The 19,084-nt window shown below is 53.6% G+C and overlaps 1 protein-coding gene across 1 annotated transcript; it reads right to left on the bottom strand.

Annotated features, from left to right (window-relative positions):
- Positions 1 to 2,186: 2,186 nt before the first annotated feature.
- On the bottom strand, positions 2,187 to 10,026 carry CNN1 (calponin 1). Its single transcript, XM_086409488.1, has 7 exons — positions 9,893 to 10,026; positions 7,765 to 7,886; positions 4,205 to 4,271; positions 3,927 to 4,064; positions 3,620 to 3,730; positions 3,031 to 3,177; positions 2,187 to 2,938 (listed from the first exon to the last, which is right to left on the bottom strand). Exons 1-7 carry the CDS (start codon positions 9,953 to 9,955, stop codon positions 2,693 to 2,695), a joined length of 894 nt encoding a protein of 297 aa, XP_086265614.1. The 5' UTR covers positions 9,956 to 10,026; the 3' UTR covers positions 2,187 to 2,692.
- Between the last annotated feature and the right edge of the window lie 9,058 nt (positions 10,027 to 19,084).

The following is a 19,084-nucleotide window of genomic DNA, read 5'->3' as shown; positions in this document are numbered from 1 at the left end:
AGATCCCAGACAATCTGGTAGTCCTGGTGCTCTGGCAGCACGGGGCAGCTCAAAGCTCCTCCACGCAGCCCCATGAGCCTGGGCAGCAAGCGGAAGGATGATGGAAACTCTGTCCCAGGGCCACCCTGAGGACAGAGGCGCCCAGTGTGATTCCTGACACAGTGCCAGCAGATGGTGACCCACCAGGGCAGCAAGGAATATGAACAGCAGAGGAAGACGCTGAGCTGGCCAGAAGCCCTAGCCACCAGGCCCAGCCGTTGGGTCTGACGGGTGTCCCCCGAGGCCCACTCTGCCCTGACATGCCCTCAACCCGGTGCTCCCACCTTCCCTTCCAAGACTTCACTCAGGTGGGATCCCGTGGCCAAGGCAGGACCCAGTGGACATAGACAGAGTGATTGGACAGGCACCTGGGTTGGGGGCTGCTCTCTGCGGTCCAGGGAAAGGGGCCTTGCTCTTCTGTCAACTAGGGCCCGCCTACCCCAGTCTCACAGTCTAAGTGCTAATATGGTGCTGTTTTCCCGAGGAGGCAGGGCCCTGGGCCAGGCAAGGATCCTCCTCAGCATAGCTTCCTGCCGCTGGCCCTGGGGGAGCAGGACTCGGGGTAGCCAAGCCAAGAGCTCCTGGAATCTGCTTTACAAGGCTCCAAGGGTTGTGCAAGCGCAGGGGGCTCCTGATGTCCATCCCAGCAGGTCCCCCCCTTCCAGCCTTGCCCCGCCCCACCCCCCCAGCCCACCCTGGGGAGGTGGACTGCTCTGAGCCCCCAGCATGGCAGGCCACATCCTCTCCATGGAACCCTGGCAGTGGGTAACTTCTGGGCAGGAAAGCGGGAAGAGTGGGGTCCCCTCTGAGATGGGGAGAGTTGGGACCTCGTCCAGACTTCTGGGATCCCTGGCTGGCAGGCCAGGATTGGAGATGAGCCCTGAGCACAGGGCACAGTGTGAGCCAGGCACACAGGCCAGCTGCACCGTGTGGTCAGCTACTTAACTGCTCTGTGCCAGTTGGGAAAAGGCCATCGCCCTGGGCATCCGGAGTGCCCATCTTCCCCACTGCCCTGTCCTCTCCCACCTCCCACAGTTTGGTTGTTGTTTAGTCGCTCAGTCATGCCTGACTATGCAACCCCATGGACTGTACCCCTACACGCTCCTCGTCCATGGAATTTCCCAGGCAAGAATACTGATGTGGGTTGCCATTTCCTCCTCCAGGGGATCTTCCCAGACCAGGAATTGAACTCGAGCCTTCTGCATTGGCAGGTGGATTCTTTACCACTGAGCCACCACGGAAGCCCCATAGTCTACTCCAGGACTCAAGGATTCTCTCTGCCCACAGGGGCTTCCAGGACTGGGCTTGTAGTCCATTCTCATGATCAGTGCCAAATACCATCCCCTGTCTGGAGGCATCATTTCATTGAAGCTTCCTGTGACTCCCACAGGCTTCAATGTCATCATTTTCCTGATGGGAAAACAGACCTAGGGAGGGGAGGTGACTTGCCCAAGGTCACTTGGCTAGCCAGCTCCAAAACTGTGATTCACATGGTATCTCACCCATCCCAATGCTGACCTCGACACGACCCACAGGCTCCCAGGGTAGGTACACGGGTGCTGAGCGTGTGTGTGTGTGTGTGTATTGTGTATCTGTGTGAAGGTGTGTGTTTTTGTCTTGGGTAGGCGTGTGTACTGCACGTGTGAGTATCTGTGTGTGAAAAGGTGTGTGCACTAAGGCTGCAGGGAGTGTGTGTACACCATACACATGAAGTGTGCATTTGTGTGCATTTTGTCCGGGGGGGCGGTGTGAGTCCTGGGTCCACCGAGTACTGTGAGCTCAGTATGTATATCTTAGGTTGCCTACGTGTGAGTGTGTGTGCACCTGTGCAGATGTGTGTGCAGGAAATGGAGTGTACCCTGCGCGTGTGCAGCAGCCACACAGGCCCCAGGACAGAGCGTCCCTAAGTGCTCAGGTGATTGTGATGGTTGATGATGTTTAGTCGCTAAGTCGTGTCCGACTCTTTGCAACCCTATGGACTATAGCCCACCAGGCTCCTCTGTCCATGGAATTCTCCAGGCAAGAATATTGGAGTGGGTAGCCATTCCCTTCTCCAGGGAATCTTCCCAACCCAGAGATCAAACCCGAGTCCACCTACATTGCAGGCAGATTCTTTACTGACCAAGCCACAAGGGAGGCCCCTCGGGTGATTTTACAGCCATTTATTGTGCTCCAGTGAAGTAGAAAAAGAAAGTGCTCGCGTCACAAACGCCGCTGTCACATCCCGTAAGCCAGCTGCAAACCAAACCGCGTGTGTCCGCTGGGGGTCTGGGCATGCAGTTTGCACCCGCTGCGGGAATGGGGTGGGGAGGGGTTGACCCTTGGCTCTGGGGGCTTCGCTTGGGAGGGCTTCTTGTCCTGGCAGGGGGGGAACCCAGCTATGGGGAGTGGGGGACAGCGGGGTAGCTTTGCTCAGTGCGTCCTTTGGGTGCTGTGGGGAACACCCAGCTCCATGTTGGACCCTGCAGCACACCAGGGAGGAGCCCCCTCTCCACAGCCCCCCCCCACCTTCTGCTCCCCCCAGACGCTAACCCTGTAGGCAAGTGCCAGGGGGCCAGAGGAGCCATGCAGGGGGAGGGGGTCGGCAGGCCGGGCTAGGCCCTGCCAAGAGCAGCAGCCAGCCTCCCTGGGGGAAGGCGGGAGGCCCGGGGCCCTAGGCAGAGTTGTAGTAGTTGTGCGGGTGGTGGTTGTGGGCCGGCTCGCCCAGCTCAGGGTACTCAGGCGTCAGGCAGTACTTAGGGTCGTAGACCTGGCGGGGCAGCCCGTACACTGTCATGCCCCGCTGCGAAGCTCCCTTGTTGCTGCCCATCTGCAGGCTGACGTTGAGTGTGTCACAGTGCTCCATGCCCAGCCCCGGCTCAAAGATCTGCCGCTTGGTCCCTGGTGCAGTCATGCCGGCCTGCGGAGGGCAGCACAATGGTCAGGCCATAGGGGACCACGAGAGCCCCACCAGCCCGCCACACACAGGGCCCCCCTTGCTCCGCAACACACCTGGCTGGCTCCCTTGTTGGTGCCCATCTGCAGGCTGATGGTGGCCTGGTCCAGGGGCTGATCCGTGCCCAGCTTGGGGTCATAGAGGTGGCGCCGGGTGCCGTAAGCCGTCATGCCCTGCTGGCTGGCAAACTTGTTGGTGCCCATCTAGGGAGCCAGGAGGAGAGCCACACAGGGGTTACAAGATCCCACCGAGGGCAACCAGACATAACTGATGTCAGCAGACACACGGCCCTCTAATGAGGCCCTGTTTCCACACCACTGGGGCAACAGAATGGAAACTGAGGCTCAAAGAAGGTGTGTCACATGACTGCTAAATGGCCTGATTTCCAGGGTTCAGCTACTCATCACCTGAGCAAGTGCACTAACCTCCAGGCCTCAGTTTTCCCATCTGTATAAAGGGTATGACGGTAACAGTACCCACCCCCTAGGACTGTCAGAGGAGTGAGTTAGGGTACCGAAAATGCTAAGGGTTTCCTAAAGGCCACATATTCTGTACCCCCTGCCAACCCACCAAAGCCTACAGGGACCAGGGTGCCCTCCTCAACCACAGCTCATCAGCAAGACCCAGGGGAGGAAAGGGCCATACCTGCAGCCCGATAATGTTCCGCCCTTCTCTTAGCTTCTCTGGCTCAAATCTCCGTTCCTGCTTCTCCGCGTATTTCACTCCCACATTCACCTTGTTCCCTTTCGTCTTGGCCTGGGTGAGGAGGGGAGGGCCAGGGACTGACAAAGGAGCCTCTGGGCCACACAGCTGCATTTAAAACCCTGAGAGGCACCCGCTTTCCCTCTCCCACTCAAGCAGGGACTGGGGTGGGAGTACCATGCAGGGGGTGGGGTACAAGAAGCTCCACCCACATCCCAACCCAGAGCGCCCACCCTTCACCCACACTCACCATGCTGGCCAGGGCCAGAAGGGTGGACTGCACTTGCGTGTGGTTGGTGTTCTCGAACAGGTCGTTGGCCTCAAAGATATCGTGGGGCTTCACCCCGTACTTGGTGATGGCCTTGATGAAGTTGCCGATGTTCTCCAGCTGGAGGGGAGCCGGCAGCGGTCAGGGGTCGGGGGCATGGGCGGGGCTGGGTGGAGGTGGGCGGGGCTACGGGTGGAAGTGGGAGGGGGCTACGGGCCAGAGAGTTAAGAGACTAAAGAGTTGAGAGAGTCTGGACTCACCTGATGCCAGTTCTGAGTGGACTCATTTACTTTCTTCACGGAGCCTGGCTGGAGCTTATTGATGAACCTACAAGGCGTAGGGGAGGGGGCTGAGGCAGGGGACTCCCTGCTGCCCGTATCCAAGCCCGGCCCAGGGGGACCAGGGGTCAGGGTGACAATCAGGGGGCGCCAGACTTTTTGCAGTTTCTCACTGCAGTCAGACCTCAGAGACAGCCCCACCACAAACCACCCAAACACGCGGGCTGGGAGATGGGAAACCAGCCTCAGGAAGCTGGACCCGTTCGGATCAGAAAGTCTCCCTATGGGAGGTGGAGAGTAGTCGTCTGGGGTGCCCCCGCCTCACTGGTGACCATGTTTCAGTTTCTTTTTTTTTTCCTTTGGCCGCACTGCACCACTTGAAGGATCTTAGTTCCCTGACCAGGGATTGAACCTGGGCCCTCAGCAGTTCAAAGCCCTGAGTCCTAACCACTTGACCACCAGGAAATTCCCCAGGATCCTTTTCTTATTCAAACCACTACCTCTGGGAGAGCCCACAGCTCAGCACTGGGGCCTCTTCTCAGGCCACCATCACCCTGGTGATCTCGTTCAGTCTCTTGACTTTTATTTATTTGGCTGCTCTGGGTCTTAGTTGTGGCATGTGGGAGGTTTTTTGTTTTGTTTTGTTTTTAGTTGCAATATGCAGACTCTAAGTTGTGGCATGTGGGATCCAGTTCCCTGACCAAGGATGAAACCCAGGCCCCTGCATGGGGAGTGTGGAGTCTTAGCCACTGGACCACCAGGAAGTCTCCAGTCTCTTGACTTGAAATGCCATTCATATGCCAATGACTCCCCCAAATCTTCCTGCAGCCCACCTCCCACTCTCCATTCCATCTCCCCACAGAGTAATAGTATATTTGCTCAGTCATGCCTGACTCTTTGCAACCCCATAGACTGTAGCCTGCCAGGCTCCTCTGTCCATGGATTCTCCAGGCAAGAATACTGGAGTGGGTTGCCATGCCCTCCTCCAGGGGACCTTCCCAACCCAGGGATGGAACCCAGGTATCCCGAATCACAGAGGGATTCTTTACTGTCTGAGCAACAAGGGAAACCATCTCCCCACTACATGTGGGTCTCAAACAAATGCATTTCACCGAGACTCCTGATACCCACCTCCCCCTACAGAACTCCCTCCATCTTCCGCAGCTCACTAAAAGCCCTCTACTGCCCTTGACACTCCTCTCCCTTTTTCTCACCCCACATCCAATCCCTCAGCAATTCCTTTGGCTCGGCCTCCTGAAGACTTCCAGAAGCCCACCTCCACCCTACTCTGAGCCACCAGTGTCTCTCTCCTGGGCTCCTGCCATGACCTCCCTGTGTGCTCCCACTTTCCATCTCGTGCCCTCCAGATGCTCGTAACCCTACAGCTAAAATGCCCTTCTTAGAACAATTCCAGGGACTTCCCCTGTGGCGCTAGTGGTAAAGAATCTGCCTGCCAATGCAGGAAATGCAGGAGACTCAGGTTTGATCCCTGGGTCAGGAAGATCCCCCGGAGGAGGAAATGGAAATCCACTCCAGTGTTCTTGCCTGGAAAATTCCATGGACACAAGAGCCTAACAGGCTACAGTCCATGGAGTCCCAAAGAGTCGGACGTGACTGAGCACACACGCTCTCTCACCCCACAGGGCCAGGGTTTGATCCCTGATTGGGGAGCTAAGATCCTGCAAGCTGTGCAGTGTGGTCCCCAAAATTTCCATTATGGTTTATTGTAGGATATTAAATAGTTTTCTGTGCTATACAGCAGGACTTTGTATAACTTTGCTGTACAGCAGACGTGAACACAACTGCAAATCAACTATGTGCTCAGAGGCTCAGCTGTGTCCGACTCTTTGCAACCCATGGACTATAGAGCACCAGGCTCCTCTGTCCATGGGATTCTCCGAGCAAGAACACTGGAGTATGGTGCCACTTCCTCCTCCAGGGGATCTTCCCAACCCAAGGATCAAAACCGCATCTCTTATGTCTCCTGCATCAGCAGGCAGATTCTTTACCACTAGTGTCAACTGAGAAGTCTATAAATCAACTATACTTCAATTACAACAACAACAAAAAATCCTAAAGTAATTATCTTCCAATTAAAAGAAAATATTGGAACCTTGAAAAAGAAAAAAAAAATCCAGTTACTACCCAGTTCAAAACACTCCAATGCCTTGAGAATAAAAGCCTAACTCCTTAGCATGAATGACACAGCGACCCTGCACTATCTGGCCCCCAGCTAACTCCCTCCACTTTCCCCGGTCACTCCAGCCTCTTCAGCATCCTTGAACCCATAAGGCATGTTCCCACCCCAGAGCCTTAGCACTGGCTGTCCCCTCTACCTGACCCACTCTTCCCTAAGATGCCCCAGCAACAACTTCCCTCACTTCATCCGAGATTCTGCTCCAATGCTACCTCTTCAGAATGAGCTTCCAAGCCATTCTGTACAAAACAGCAACACTTCATTCCTCCGCCCACCCCCCATCCTTCCCAGCTTGACTTTTCCCCATGGTACTTCCCACCACAGGCCTGTATGTGCTTATTTCATCAATTATTTGTTCAATCATCTACAGCAGGACTAAAGTTCTGTATGCGCCCCAAATCAAGTCTATTTTGTTCACTACCCCCAGTGCCTATACCTGGCTGGCACACAGCAGGCGCTCCATAAATGCGCCTTCTCCATAAACAGGTGGGTGGCTCTGCACTCTTTAAGGCCTGGGACAGCAGACCATCCCCCCATTCCTTGGATATGGGTGAAAAGCATCCCCCAAGTCCCTCTCTTTCCAGCAGCTAGGGCTTGGTAACATGGTGACTTTGGGCAGCTTCTAGAAGATTCCCAAGTACAAGCTCTGGCCCACATGGTTACCCTGCCCTGGGTCAGACTCAGAGATGCAGACAAGACCCAGGCTGGACTCAGGGTTCCTACCCAGAAATAGGATTGTGGTGAAATCTAGAAGGTAGAATCTAGAGTCAGGGCTTGGGAATTGTGAGGGCTGGTCTTTCTCTTGGTTATTAGGTTTTGAGAGGAGGAGAAAATCAGGACCCACTGAAATTATTGTGGCACATCCCTCAGATGTGTGTGCTCAGTCCCTAAGTCGTGAACAGCTCTTTGAGACCCCATGGACTATAGCCCACAAGGCTCTTCTGTCCATGAAGTTTTCCAGGCAAGAAAGAATACTGGAGCGGGTAGCCATTTCCTTCTCCAGGGGGGATGTGGCTTGGTGTCTTTTAGCTGTGACCTCCCATTCTTGGGACTCCGGAGACAATAAATGCGGCTCCTCTGTATGCCTGGCAGTTCACACTCTAGGTTCTGAAGTCATTTCTGTTGGCACAGCGTGGGACTTTGGGTGACATGCTTTACCTAACTGGGCCTCTGTTTACTTTACTGTTAAATGGGTACAATGATTCTCTGCCACCTCAGAGTTCTGTTTGGAGGTGTCAGATATCAAGTGTCCAAGCTCTGACCTCATGGTCATTTTGAAGGGTTCAGGGAATTGAGATGAGGGGTTGGGGGGCAGCCCAAGTGGGCCACGGTTGCCCCCACTCACTCGCAAAGAATGATGCCGTCTTTAAGGCCGTCCATGAAGTTGTTGCCGATGCGGCGCCCCGTCACCCCCTCGATCCACTCTCGGAGCTCCTGCTCCCGCTGGTGGTCATACTTCTGGGCCAGCTGGGGGGTAGGGGGCAGAGAGAGAACAGTGAGGACACAGCGGAGAGTAGGGCTGGCTCCCTGGCCCAATCCAAGGCTCCCTAGTCCCGATCTCTTCCCTCATCCCTTCCCAACTAAGGCAATTCTGTCCCAGCGTCCAATGGAGGGGGGTGGCGGGGGGTGAGGGGGGGGGCGCTGAGGACCAGAGTTGAGGTGGCACCTGCCCAGGGGGCCATTCCAGGCATTCTGAGGTTTGGCACCAGAGAACATGGTCTAAGGGGTGGGAAGAGAGATACTCAGAGCTGGGTGGGGGGCGGCGCCTGGCCTCTTGGTTCCCCCTCCGGACCAAACTTGGGGCTTAGCTTCCCCTGGCCCTGCCCCCTCCCTCTCCTGGATGCTTCAGGCAGGGGAGGAGGAGCCCAAAGGAGGTGCCCGGTATGCCGCCTTGCTGGGGGCTGGTCTGCCTTACATCCCTGTCTCAGTGTCTCTCCAGGTCCTCAGCGCTGGGGCTCCCTCTCGGGCTGGGGCTAGGGTGTGTTTTTGTCTCACTCCGGGCCTCATGCATGTCTGTATTTCTCTCTCTCTCCCCATCGCAGGATGTCCTCAGTCTCTCTCCCCGCTCTTTCCTTGGCTCTGTCATCCTGTCCCCATCTCTGCCTGTCTGGCTGGGGGTGGGGCTCATGGTTCGTCCATCTCTGCTTTCGTAGGTCTCTGTCTGTCTCTCCGACTCCAGGTTCCCTTCTTCCGATGGGGGGTGGCGGTGGGGGTGGAGGACTCGGCCCTTTCTCCGCCTCTTCACCCCTGACTCCGTCTTATCTCACTCCAGGCTCGCCCTCCCCCATTCCGTCTCTCATGTCTCAGGCTTCCAGAATCTGTCTGCGTCTCTCCCTCCTCTCCTCTCCCACTTCGCACCCTCTCCGTATTTCCAGAACCCTCTACCCCAGCCCAGACTGGCTCCCGGCCCCTGGGGAACCCGGCTGCCCCTTTTCCTGGGGGAAGGGAAGGAGGAGGGGCGGCCCCATCACCTGGCCCCGGCCCTGCCGCCCCCCTCCCCACCAGCCCGGCTTTATAAAGCAAACCGGCCCTTATATAGCGCGGCCCCGCGGGCCGGGCTCCCGAGGCCGCCTTATATGGCGCGGCGGCTCCGCACGGCTCTGGGGCCGGCGCTGGGGGAAGGGGGGGCGCGGCGCTGGGATCCGTCTCCCGCCCAAGCACTCGCCCCCCACCTGCCCCCTCCTCCAGCCCCGAGAATCCCCCCGACCCTAGTTTCCAATCCCAGCTCCTTCCTTCCTGCCTGTGGAACAGGCGATCCGAGCCTCAGTGTTCCCTTCTGTTAAATGGGACAGGGATTATTCCCCTAGTAGCGCTCATGGAGCGTTCCAGTGAGCTGGGGACTTCAAATTTGCAGCCCTGGAGACGCTGACCCCATTTTGATGTGGGGGTGGGAGCAAGTTCAAGGGCCCAATTCTTCACCTCCCTTATATAGGATCTGAGAGACTTGTCTCCCCTCTCTGAACCTCAGTTTACCCATCATAGCATGAAAGCCATGTGTCTTCTCAGCTCCAAAATCAGGAGATTCCGCTGTGTCCCTAATGCCCACCCTCTGCCCTTCCCCATCTGTCTCCCTTTCCTTCACAGTTTCCCACGTTTTGGGGCCCTACCTCCCAGGAACCCCAGCTCTGGAGCACACCCTCAAAGTCAGGCCAGGAGTGTGCAAAATCAAGGAACAAAGAGGTTAACAGGGAACCCTGATCAGGCGGGGTTTTCCCAGTGGACCCACCGCCTCAGTTTACCTGTGACCGCCTGCGTGCCCACGCCACATTTATACCCCAGCAGTATAGCTGAGGGCTTTGGGATGCTCAGGCCAAGGAGGTAGGCAGCCCCCTCCCCATATTGGTCCTTTTTCTGTCTCAGGTTCCAAGTCACTTGGGACAGGCAAGAAGGGGGTCCAAGGAACCCCAAGAGCCCGGCTTCTGGCCTGGCAGGGCAAGTGGGCCAGGCTGGGGTGGGAGGCCCTCCAGCCCTACCTTGTTCTTGACCTCAGCCGACAGCCCGTAGGCGGGGCCTCGGTTGAAGTGAGCGGAGGACATGCTGGTTGATGGTGGGTGGGCAGCGGTGGCAGCGCGCTGGGGCCGGCGGCAGCAGCTGAAGCTCCGTCTGCACCCTCTTCCCTCCTCACACGTTTTTGAAGCTCTGGAGGCGGCCCGGGCCTCTTCCAAGACTGTCCCATTGGCCGTAAGGACCTGCCAAGGGGCGGGGCGCCCCCCACCTCGGCCACCCCCACTTCGTGATGTCAGGGCCTTGGTATTGGGAGCTGATTGTGTCATTGTTTCCACCTAGGGGGGCGGCCTGGGTTATTCTTTTTTTTAGGGGGGGGGGTTTGCTTGGCCAGGGGCTTCCCTGGTGGCTCAGACGGCAAAGAATCTGCCTGTAATTCAGGAGACCTAGGTTCGATCCCTGGGTCTGGAAGATCCCCTGGAGGAGGAAATGGCAACCCACTCTGGTATTCTTGCCTGGAGAGTTCCATGGACAGAGGAGCCTACACCGGCTACAGTCCATGGGGTCACAAAGAGTTGCACATGACTGATCGACTTACACTTTTCCCTTTCAGTTGCTTGGCCAGAGACCAACCTTGCCCCACTCTCCCCTGTTTCCTGGGCCTCCGGCTGGGTCTCTTAATTTCTATTTGTCTGTCTCTGAGGCCATCTCTCCAGGTCTCTGAGGTCATCGCTCTTCGTTTCTCACCAGTCTTGAGGCAGGCCTACCACCTGTGGTGGTTTATGAGTGCCACCCTGGATTTAAGTCCAGACACCAGCAGTCTATAAACGTAGGCCAGTCGTCTCTAAGCCCCTGTTGCCACATCTGGAAAATGGACTAATGATAGTGCTCAGGAGAGTGTTGAGAGGATCAGAAGAAATAATGCCTGGGAATTCCCTGGCAGTCCAGTAAAAGACTCCACAATTCCATTGCAGGTGGCACAGGTTTGGTGCCTGGTCAGGGAGATTCTCATGCCACGGGGTTCGGCCCCCCCCCAAAAAAAAAACCACAGGAAGAAGAAGAAGAAATAGTGCCTCTGACACGTCTAGGGCAGAGCCTGGTACAGAGAGACTCAGGAAATAACATTATTTCTGCTGAGAATCTGGCACCCCACTTCTGTCCTCTCCAGCCCCTCATGAGGATCTAGGGGAGCAGAGATCCTGGCTCCTACCCTACCCATCGACATATGGGCTGTCTGAACCACGGAGTGGCTGTGTTAGTGGGTTCCAGGCCATGGGCACCCCCACATATCCCTGTTCCAGCCAGGCTGGCCTGGAATGAACACCTGTCAGCAGCCTTGCTGGCCAGGTCTCACCCCTGGACAACAGGGGTGGATGACATGCCCATATCATACCATGTAGGTTTAGGCCATGTTCCAACTGTGCTGCTGGAGAAGACTCTTGAGAATGCTATGGACTGCAAGGAGATCAAACCAGTCAATCCTAAAGGAAATCAATCCTGAGTATTCATTGGAACGACTGATACTGAAGCTGGAGCTCCAATACTTTGGCCACCTGATGCGAAGAGCTGAGTCATTGGAAAAGACACCAGTGCTGGGAAAGATTGAGAGCAGGAGAAGGAGGCGACAGAGGATGAGATGGTTGGATGGCATTATCGACTCAATGGACATGAATTTGAGCAAATTCTGGGAGACAGTGGAGGACAGAAGAGCCTGGTTTGCTGCAGCCCATGAGGTTTCAGAGAGTGTGACATGACTGAGTGACTGAACACCACCACCAACAAAAGTGACACTTGAATAAAATGCCAGCAAACTGTGATGTATCATACATATGGTATGTTAAGGACAGCAATTTGCTGGCTACATGCTAAGAGCACAGTCATGATGAACTAATAGGAAAGCAGCCCTTATGTCAGACCCTGGCCCAAGTGCTGCACATGTGTCATACCTCACCGCACCCTTAGAAGTGGATGTTGCTATTATTATATGCACTTTTCACATGGGAAACTGAGGCACGGAAAGGCAAGTGTGGACTGCCTTTTCCAGTATCACAGCTCACTAGTGGCAGAGTTTGAACCAGGGCCTCTGACCCTAATGCTATGAGGCTAAGGCAGGGTTTCTCAATTTTGGTACTGTTGACATCCAGACTGGATAATTCACAGTGGTGGGCAGGGGCGGGGGCAGGGCGCTGTCCTGGGCATTGTAGAACTTCCAAAGTCTTTTTTTCTTTCGGCTGTACTGCGGGGCATGTGGGATCTTAGTTCCCCACCAGGGATCGAACCCGTGTCCCCTGCAGTGGAAGTACAGAGTCTTAACCACCGGACCACCAGGGAAGTCTCCTTGCAATCCTCCCCCCAAACAGAAATGTCTCCAGAGGTTGCCAAGGGTCTCTGGGAACAGTATGGGGGCGGGAGGGGGTGGCGGCAGATCGCTCTCATTTGAGACCCCGGGAGCTAAGGCAACTAAGGACAAGTTGATGGAGTGTAATGGTATGTTGAAGATAATGCTATAATACATAAAATGTAGCTAAGTACTGAGTGCTTTGGATCTGTTAACTCATTCCTCACAGCAGCCGTATGATGTGATGTGGGGTCTAAGCGATGCACAGAGAGGTGAAGCCGAGTGCCCTCAGTCACACAGCTCGAGGGTGGTGGAGCGAGGATTCGAGGATTCCTCCGCGCCGATTCGAAGACCCTGCCCAAGCTGAGCGGTCCTCGGCGGGCCACAGGTCGCTACTGCGCATGCGAAGACCTTGGCCGAGCTCGGGGCCGGCGCCCCCTGGCGGATGAGGAGGGTGGGGGCGGGGCCTGGCGGCATCCGGGCAGCTTTGACGCCACGCGCTGACTCACTCGGCCCCGCCCCCAGCCTGCGGCCGCTTGGCCATTTATAGAATCCGCGCTGGCTCTGAAGTCACTGCCCAGGCACGACGGGGGCGGGGTGGGGGAGCACTTGGCAGCCCCCCAGACGGGGCAGCCCGGGGTCTCCCTAGGGGGCATTCCGTTTTGGGTCCATTTGTCCCTCCAGTTCTGGGTCGATGTCTTCATCTCTTGCTGTGTCGTTTGGCCGTTCTGTATCCGTTTCTCTGCGTCGCTTAGCCTTTTTCTGTCACAGCCTTTGTCTCTGCGTCTCTATGAATTTGCCTGTCTCACTGTCTCTTTCTCTCTGTCCCCATGTCTCCTCTATCATCTCTCCGTCTTTGTGTCTCTGTTTCTGTTTCACGCCTCTCGGTCACCGTTTTTCCTCTGTGTCCCTGCCTCTGTCTGATGGATGGGGCTAGAGGCGGAGAGAGGGGACTGAACCCCATCCCGAGGCCCCAGTCCTAGAGGACTCCCTCATCACTGGCCGCTCGGCGTGCAGGCCCCCTACTCAGCTCCTAAGTGGCGCTTCCCAGGCCAGCAGCCCTTCTGTGCCTCAGTTTCCCACCTAAATGGGAAGGATGGATTATGTAAGTCATAGTTGCCAGAGAGTCCCAGAACAGTCATGAAAGAACAGTTCTGTCTGTCTGTAATCTTAGGAGAGCCTAGAAACTTTGTCAGCTCTCTCTCTCTCTCTCACACACACACACACACACCTCTGTTCCTGTCTCCAGGAGACTCAGCCCTTTCTCCCTACACTTGCCTATCATGGCAGTCCTGGGTCTGCCAGCCCACCCCACACCTAACTTTCCCCTCCCCAAATGGCTTCTGTTTCTGGAGGGCTCACTCCATGCCAGGCACCCTTCCAGGCACAACCTCATTTGAGAGATTTAATCTCTTAAGTGAGATTTAAGATTAAAATTTCACTAAATGTCATTTCCACCCTCTTGGGGTGGAAAGTCTTAGACTCTTTTTTTTTTTTTTTGCCTCGCAGCATGTGGGATCTTAGTTCCCTAACCAGGAATCAAATCTGAACTCCTTCTATTGGAAACATAGAGTCTTAACCACCGGACCTCCAGGGAAGTCCCTTAGACTCTTTTTATAGATAAAGAAACCCAAGATTCAGAGAAACCAGGTCACTCTCCCAGGGTCACACTGCTCCTGCTGCTTCCAGATCCTTCCACGCATATTTCTTAGGTGCCCAAGCATGTTCTCACCTTTGTAGTCCCTTCCACCTGGACCCATTTCCACAAGATGCCTGTGTGCCCTCTCCCTCATTTCCTCTGCTCAGCTGTCCGCTTTTCAGAGAGGCCCTCCCTGACCACCTGCTCTAAAATAATAGCATTGCCCACCTCCAGACTGTGAGAAGATGGGCAAGAAGGGTGCTATTCCATTAAGGGTTTGCACCCGGCAGTGGGTATGTTCACCTCCATAGAAGCTTCCATTTGAATAAGTGATTTTAAAAAGCCCCCACCACAGCCCCTGCCTAGCCTTCCCTGGGGGTACAGTGTAGAATGTGCCTGCCAATGCGGGGAACACGGGTTCGATACCTGGTCAGGGAACTGAGATCCCACATGCCCAAGATGCAGCTAAGCCCAAGGGCCACAGCTACGGAAGCCCACACGCCCTAGAGCCCGTGCTCTGCAATAAGAGGCCACAGCAATAAGAAACCTGCATGCTGCAACTAGAGAGTAGCCCCTGCTCATCGCAACTAGAGAAAAGCCTGAGGAGCTACGAAGACCCAACGCAGCCAAAAAAATTTAAAAAGAAGCCCCCCCCCAACCCCTACTCTTTATCTCCATTTCTTACTTTCTTTTATTTGTCATCTCCTTCTTGCTTATTACCTCTCATCCTGCACAGAAACTCCACAAAGGCAGAGCTTTGCTTTTGTAGAGTTTTGTTCACTATTTTATCCCTAATACCCAGGACAGGGTTTGCACACAGCAAACAATGCTGAGTAAATGGAATTAAAATCAGTGAGCCAGGACTCGAACCCACATGAATTTGAAATGTTGGTGCTTAACCTCTCACAAAGGAAGGGCATAATTACCAAGATCCTCTTGGACTGAGGACAGTTGAGATGGGGTCCGCTTTTCATTTTCATTCCAGCACTCCCCAAAATACCAGTTGGAGAGTGAAGAGAGGATTGGGGCACAGGCTGGGGTTGTCCCAGGCCTTTCTACAGTTGCCGACTCCGTCGTCCAGCCTTGAGCTTTGCAAAAAGATGCTTTGCAGGAAAAGCATCTGGTTGAACAAGAGAACTTTTTTTTTTTTTGGTATTTAGTTATTTACTTAGTTGTGGCATGCTTGATTTCCTTGAGGCACGTGTGATCTTTTAGTTGCTGCGTGCAGGATCTAGTTCCCTGATCAGAAATGGAACCTGGGCCCCCTGCATTAGGAGCATGGAGTATTAGCCACTGGACCACCAAGGAAGTCCCTATGGACTGTAGCCCACCAGGCTCCTCTGTCCATGGGATTCCCCAGGCAAGAATATTCAAGTGGGTTGCATTTCCTTCTCCAGGCGATCTTCCCCACCTAGAGACGGAAACTGACTCTTAAATCTCCTGCACCAGCAGGTGGGTTCTTTACCACTAGTGCCACCCGGGAAGGCAGGGAGTCCCTAAGAGACCTTTTTTAAAAAGTGAGCCAGATTGGCAAAAATCGTAACACTTGACAACAGACAGTGCTGGGAGACTTAGGGAACATCACTGATAGGAATGGCAGTTGGTCCATAGCCTTCAAAATGATAAGTGTCCTTACCTTTTCTGGTGACTGATTTTACATGTCAGGTCAATTGGGCCAGGGGGTGCCCAATACTTGGTCAAATGTTATTCTGGTTGTGCCTATGAGGGTGTTTTTGGATGAGATTAATATTTGAATTTGCAGACTGAGTAAAACAGATTGCCCTCCTCAATATGGATGGACTTCATCTGATCAGTTGGAAGCTCGAATAGAACAAAACGTCTGATCTCCCAACCCCCTCCATCCAGTAAGAAGGAACTCTTCCTGCCCAACTGCCTTGAAGTGGGACATGGTTCTTTTCCTGCCTTTGGACTGAAACATCAGCTTCTCTTAGGTCTCAAGGCTGCCTGCCAGTTCTCAGATGGACCTTATACTGTTGGCTGTCCAGATCCTCAGACCTTTGTTCTTGGACTTGAACTACATCATCTATTCTCCTGGGTCTCCAGCTTGCCAACTGCAGATCTTTAGTCTATAGCCACATAATAAATCTGTCTCTCTTCCTCTCTCTCTCTCTCATATATGTACATTGGGTTGACCAAGATGTTCATTCGGATTTCTCGTATGAACTTTTTGGCCAACCCAATATATACACACACACATATATATATTTTTTTCTATTGGTTCTGCTTTTCTGGAAAGCCCTATCTAATATATTTTCTGAACCACCAAATCTCTTTTTTAGAATATTCTTAACGACGAATATGTGTAGGCGTGGAGTGATTTTTTGCAGGGAGCCTTTTAAAAACAAGTCACACTGTAGATCCGTCGACATGGAACAGGTGAGAGTCAAAGATGATGGCAGAATATGAGCACTTTGTTTCAGTAAAAGAAAGGCACTATGGTGCTGCGGTTAAGAGTGTGGGGCTCTGGATCCATATTCCATGGGTTTGGGACATGCCCTGGTGGTTACTGGCTGTGTGACCTAGGACAGGAGTCTTGACCTCTCTGTGCCTCAGTTTCCTCCTCTGGGAAATGGGTATATTAATAGTGCCTGCTTCAGTAGTCCTGTTTGTTTTTTAACTTTTTTGTTTGTTTTGCCACACTGCAAGACATGTGGAACTTCTCCACCAGGGATCAAACTTGTGCCCCCTGCAGTGGAAGCGTGGAGTCCACTGGACCACCAGGGAAGCCCTGTTTTTAACTTTTTATTTGGAGATAATTTTAGGCTTACAGAAAAGTTGCAAAAAATAGCTCAGAGAGTTCCCAAATACCCTTCACCCTGCTGCCCCGGCTGTTAACATCTTACATAACCATAGTACATTTATCAAAACTAAGAAACTAACCTTGGCACAATACTATTAATAAACTACAGACTTGCTTTGGATTTCTCCAGTTTTTTTAACTCATGTTCTTCTGTTTCAGAACCCAATCCAGGGTCCCTCATTGCATTTAGTTTTCATATCTTCTTAGACTCCTTTGCCTGTGATAGTCCCTCAGTCTTCCCTGACCTTGACACTTTTGAAGAGTACTGGTCAGTAATTTTCTAGCCTGTCTTTCAGTTTGGTTTTTCTTGATTAGCCTGGAGATTTTGAATTACTGGAAAGGATACCAGAAAAGTGATGCTCCCTTCCATACCAAGGGCTAATGATGTCACTATGACTCATTGCTGGCGATGTTAATGTTGGTCCCTTGGTTAAAGTGATGCTTGCCAGAATGCTCCACTTCGAAGCTGCTATTTTCTTCCAGTTATTTTGAGAATTGCATGTTTAAGGGTCTACATAAGGGCTTCACATATATTATTGTGCTCTGTTTTTAAAAAATAACAAAATATATGTATAAATGCCTGTGTTTGAATCAACTACTTCTGGAAGGATAAATAAGGAGAGTTGCATCTGCCTCAGGAGGAAGAGAAACACAGAGGGCGGTTAAGGCTGTGACCACATTGGTGACCCCACCACCGCCCGCTGCCTCGAGCCTTCTTCACCCACAGCTCAGCTGAGCAGAGCGAACTCCACCTACTCAGGGCTTGGCATGCCCAGCAGAGGGCAGTAGTACGCCCAGCGGCTGCCCACGTGGCTGTCAACGTGCTGGGGCGGGGGTGCGCCAGCCCTCCTGGACCGGCAGTTGATTGGCTGCAGCCCCTCTTCGGTTGGCCAATCACAGGAATCTGCGAGACAGATGTTCTGTGGCTGCGCAGAGTCGCTGAGGCATCCTAAGGATGGCTGCATCTTTCTGTCCCCCTGTCTGTGCCCTGCTTCATGGAGGCCAAGGCTTGCAAAAGTGGCTTTATGGGAGCGGAGAACTGTCCTCTCCGGGAGCCTCTGCTACTGCCAACCCCTCTTATTTTGTGCTAATCTATTTGAGTTGTTAACAGCCTAAAACCAGGGCTTTCTGGGAGCAGCCCAGGAGCCCCTCACACCACTCTGACCTCCTCATATTCCCCTGTTCATTCCAGCCAATCACAAAGGGCCTTTGCAGTTGCCCCTTGTACCCGGTGTGTGTGTGTGTACATGTGTGTGCATGCTCAATCATTTCTGACTGTTTGCAACCTCATAGACTGTAGCCCGCCAGACTCTTCTGTCCATGGGATTTCCCCAGCAAGAATACTGAAGTGGATTGCCATTTCCTCCTCCAGGAGATCTTCCCGACCCAGGGATAGAACCCGTATCTCATGTGTAGGCAGGCAGATTCTTTACCATTGAGCCATCTGGAAAGCCCCATGATAAGGTGAGTCCCCTGTAATAAGAATAGCATAGGGAATCCTCTGGTGGTCCAAAGGTTAGGACTGGAGGTCCGAGCTTCCACTGCAGGGGGCATGGGTTTGATCCCTGGTAGGGGAACTAAGATCCACATGCCAGGATGGTGCAGCAAAAAAATTTTAAAAATACCCCCAATAAAACCCTGCATACACTTATATCGCTGTTTGCATAGATAAATTCAATTAAATCTCAAACAAACAACCCTATAAGGTTATTATACTTGGCCCATTTCAGGAGTGAGACGATCAAGGCACAGATGGAGTAAGCACTAGCCCAGACCCACGAAACTAGATTAACAGAGCCTGTCTCTACTTGAGCTTCCCAGGTGGCGCTAGTGGTAAAGAACCCGCCTGCCAATGCAGGTTGGACTAAGACACACGGGTTTGATACTTGGGTCGGGAAGATCCCTGGGAGAAGGAAGTGGTAACCCCCTCCGGTATCCTTGCCTGGGAAATCCCACGGACAGAAGAGCCTGGTGGGCTGCCATCCATAGGGTTCACAAAGAGTGGGACACAGCTGAAGCGACTTAGCATGCACAAGCACATCTCCGTCACTAATGATAATGTTGAAAACTCAGTGCCTGGCTCAAACATTTGTTGAACAAGTGAAGGAATCCACATCACTTCCACCTTTAATATTTCATTCCCACATTTCAGGTGAGAAAACTGGGGCCGCCCAGGTGTATTCACAAATACACACCTCCGCCTCTTACCCCCCACCCCTCCTCCCACCCCCCACAAGTCCAGTCTCGCATTGCTCAGTCACTCCTTCCCCAAGCAAACTCCTAAGTCCCCCGTGCTGTTGCCCTAGTTAAAGATGGGGTCTGCCTCCTTACGAGGCGGGACCAAGGACTTTCCACCTTTCTATTGGCGTTTCTCCCTTTGGGGCGGGACCTCTCTAAACCGGCGGTCTTGATTTGCTGTCTCC

The sequence above is a fragment of the Bos grunniens genome, chromosome 7, assembly GCF_055505025.1.
Source record: "Bos grunniens cultivar Pamir isolate PY7600 chromosome 7, Bosgru_T2T1.0, whole genome shotgun sequence".
Classification (NCBI taxonomy): Eukaryota; Metazoa; Chordata; class Mammalia; order Artiodactyla; family Bovidae; genus Bos; species Bos grunniens.
The sequence above is the reverse complement of the archived record's forward strand: the minus strand, read 5'-3'. Positions and strand labels throughout refer to the sequence as shown.

Bases quoted from the DNA above. Each gene is read 5' to 3' on its own strand.
- CNN1 (XM_086409488.1), bottom strand. From the start codon at position 9,955: ATGTCCTCCGCTCACTTCAACCGAGGCCCCGCCTACGGGCTGTCGGCT. The intron at 3,731-3,926 runs GTGAGTGTGGGT...CTCCTCACCCAG, and splicing joins TTCTGGCCCTGGCCAGCATG to GCCAAGACGAAAGGGAACAA. The intron at 2,939-3,030 runs GTGTGTTGCGGA...TGCCCTCCGCAG, and splicing joins CCAACAAGGGAGCCAGCCAG to GCCGGCATGACTGCACCAGG.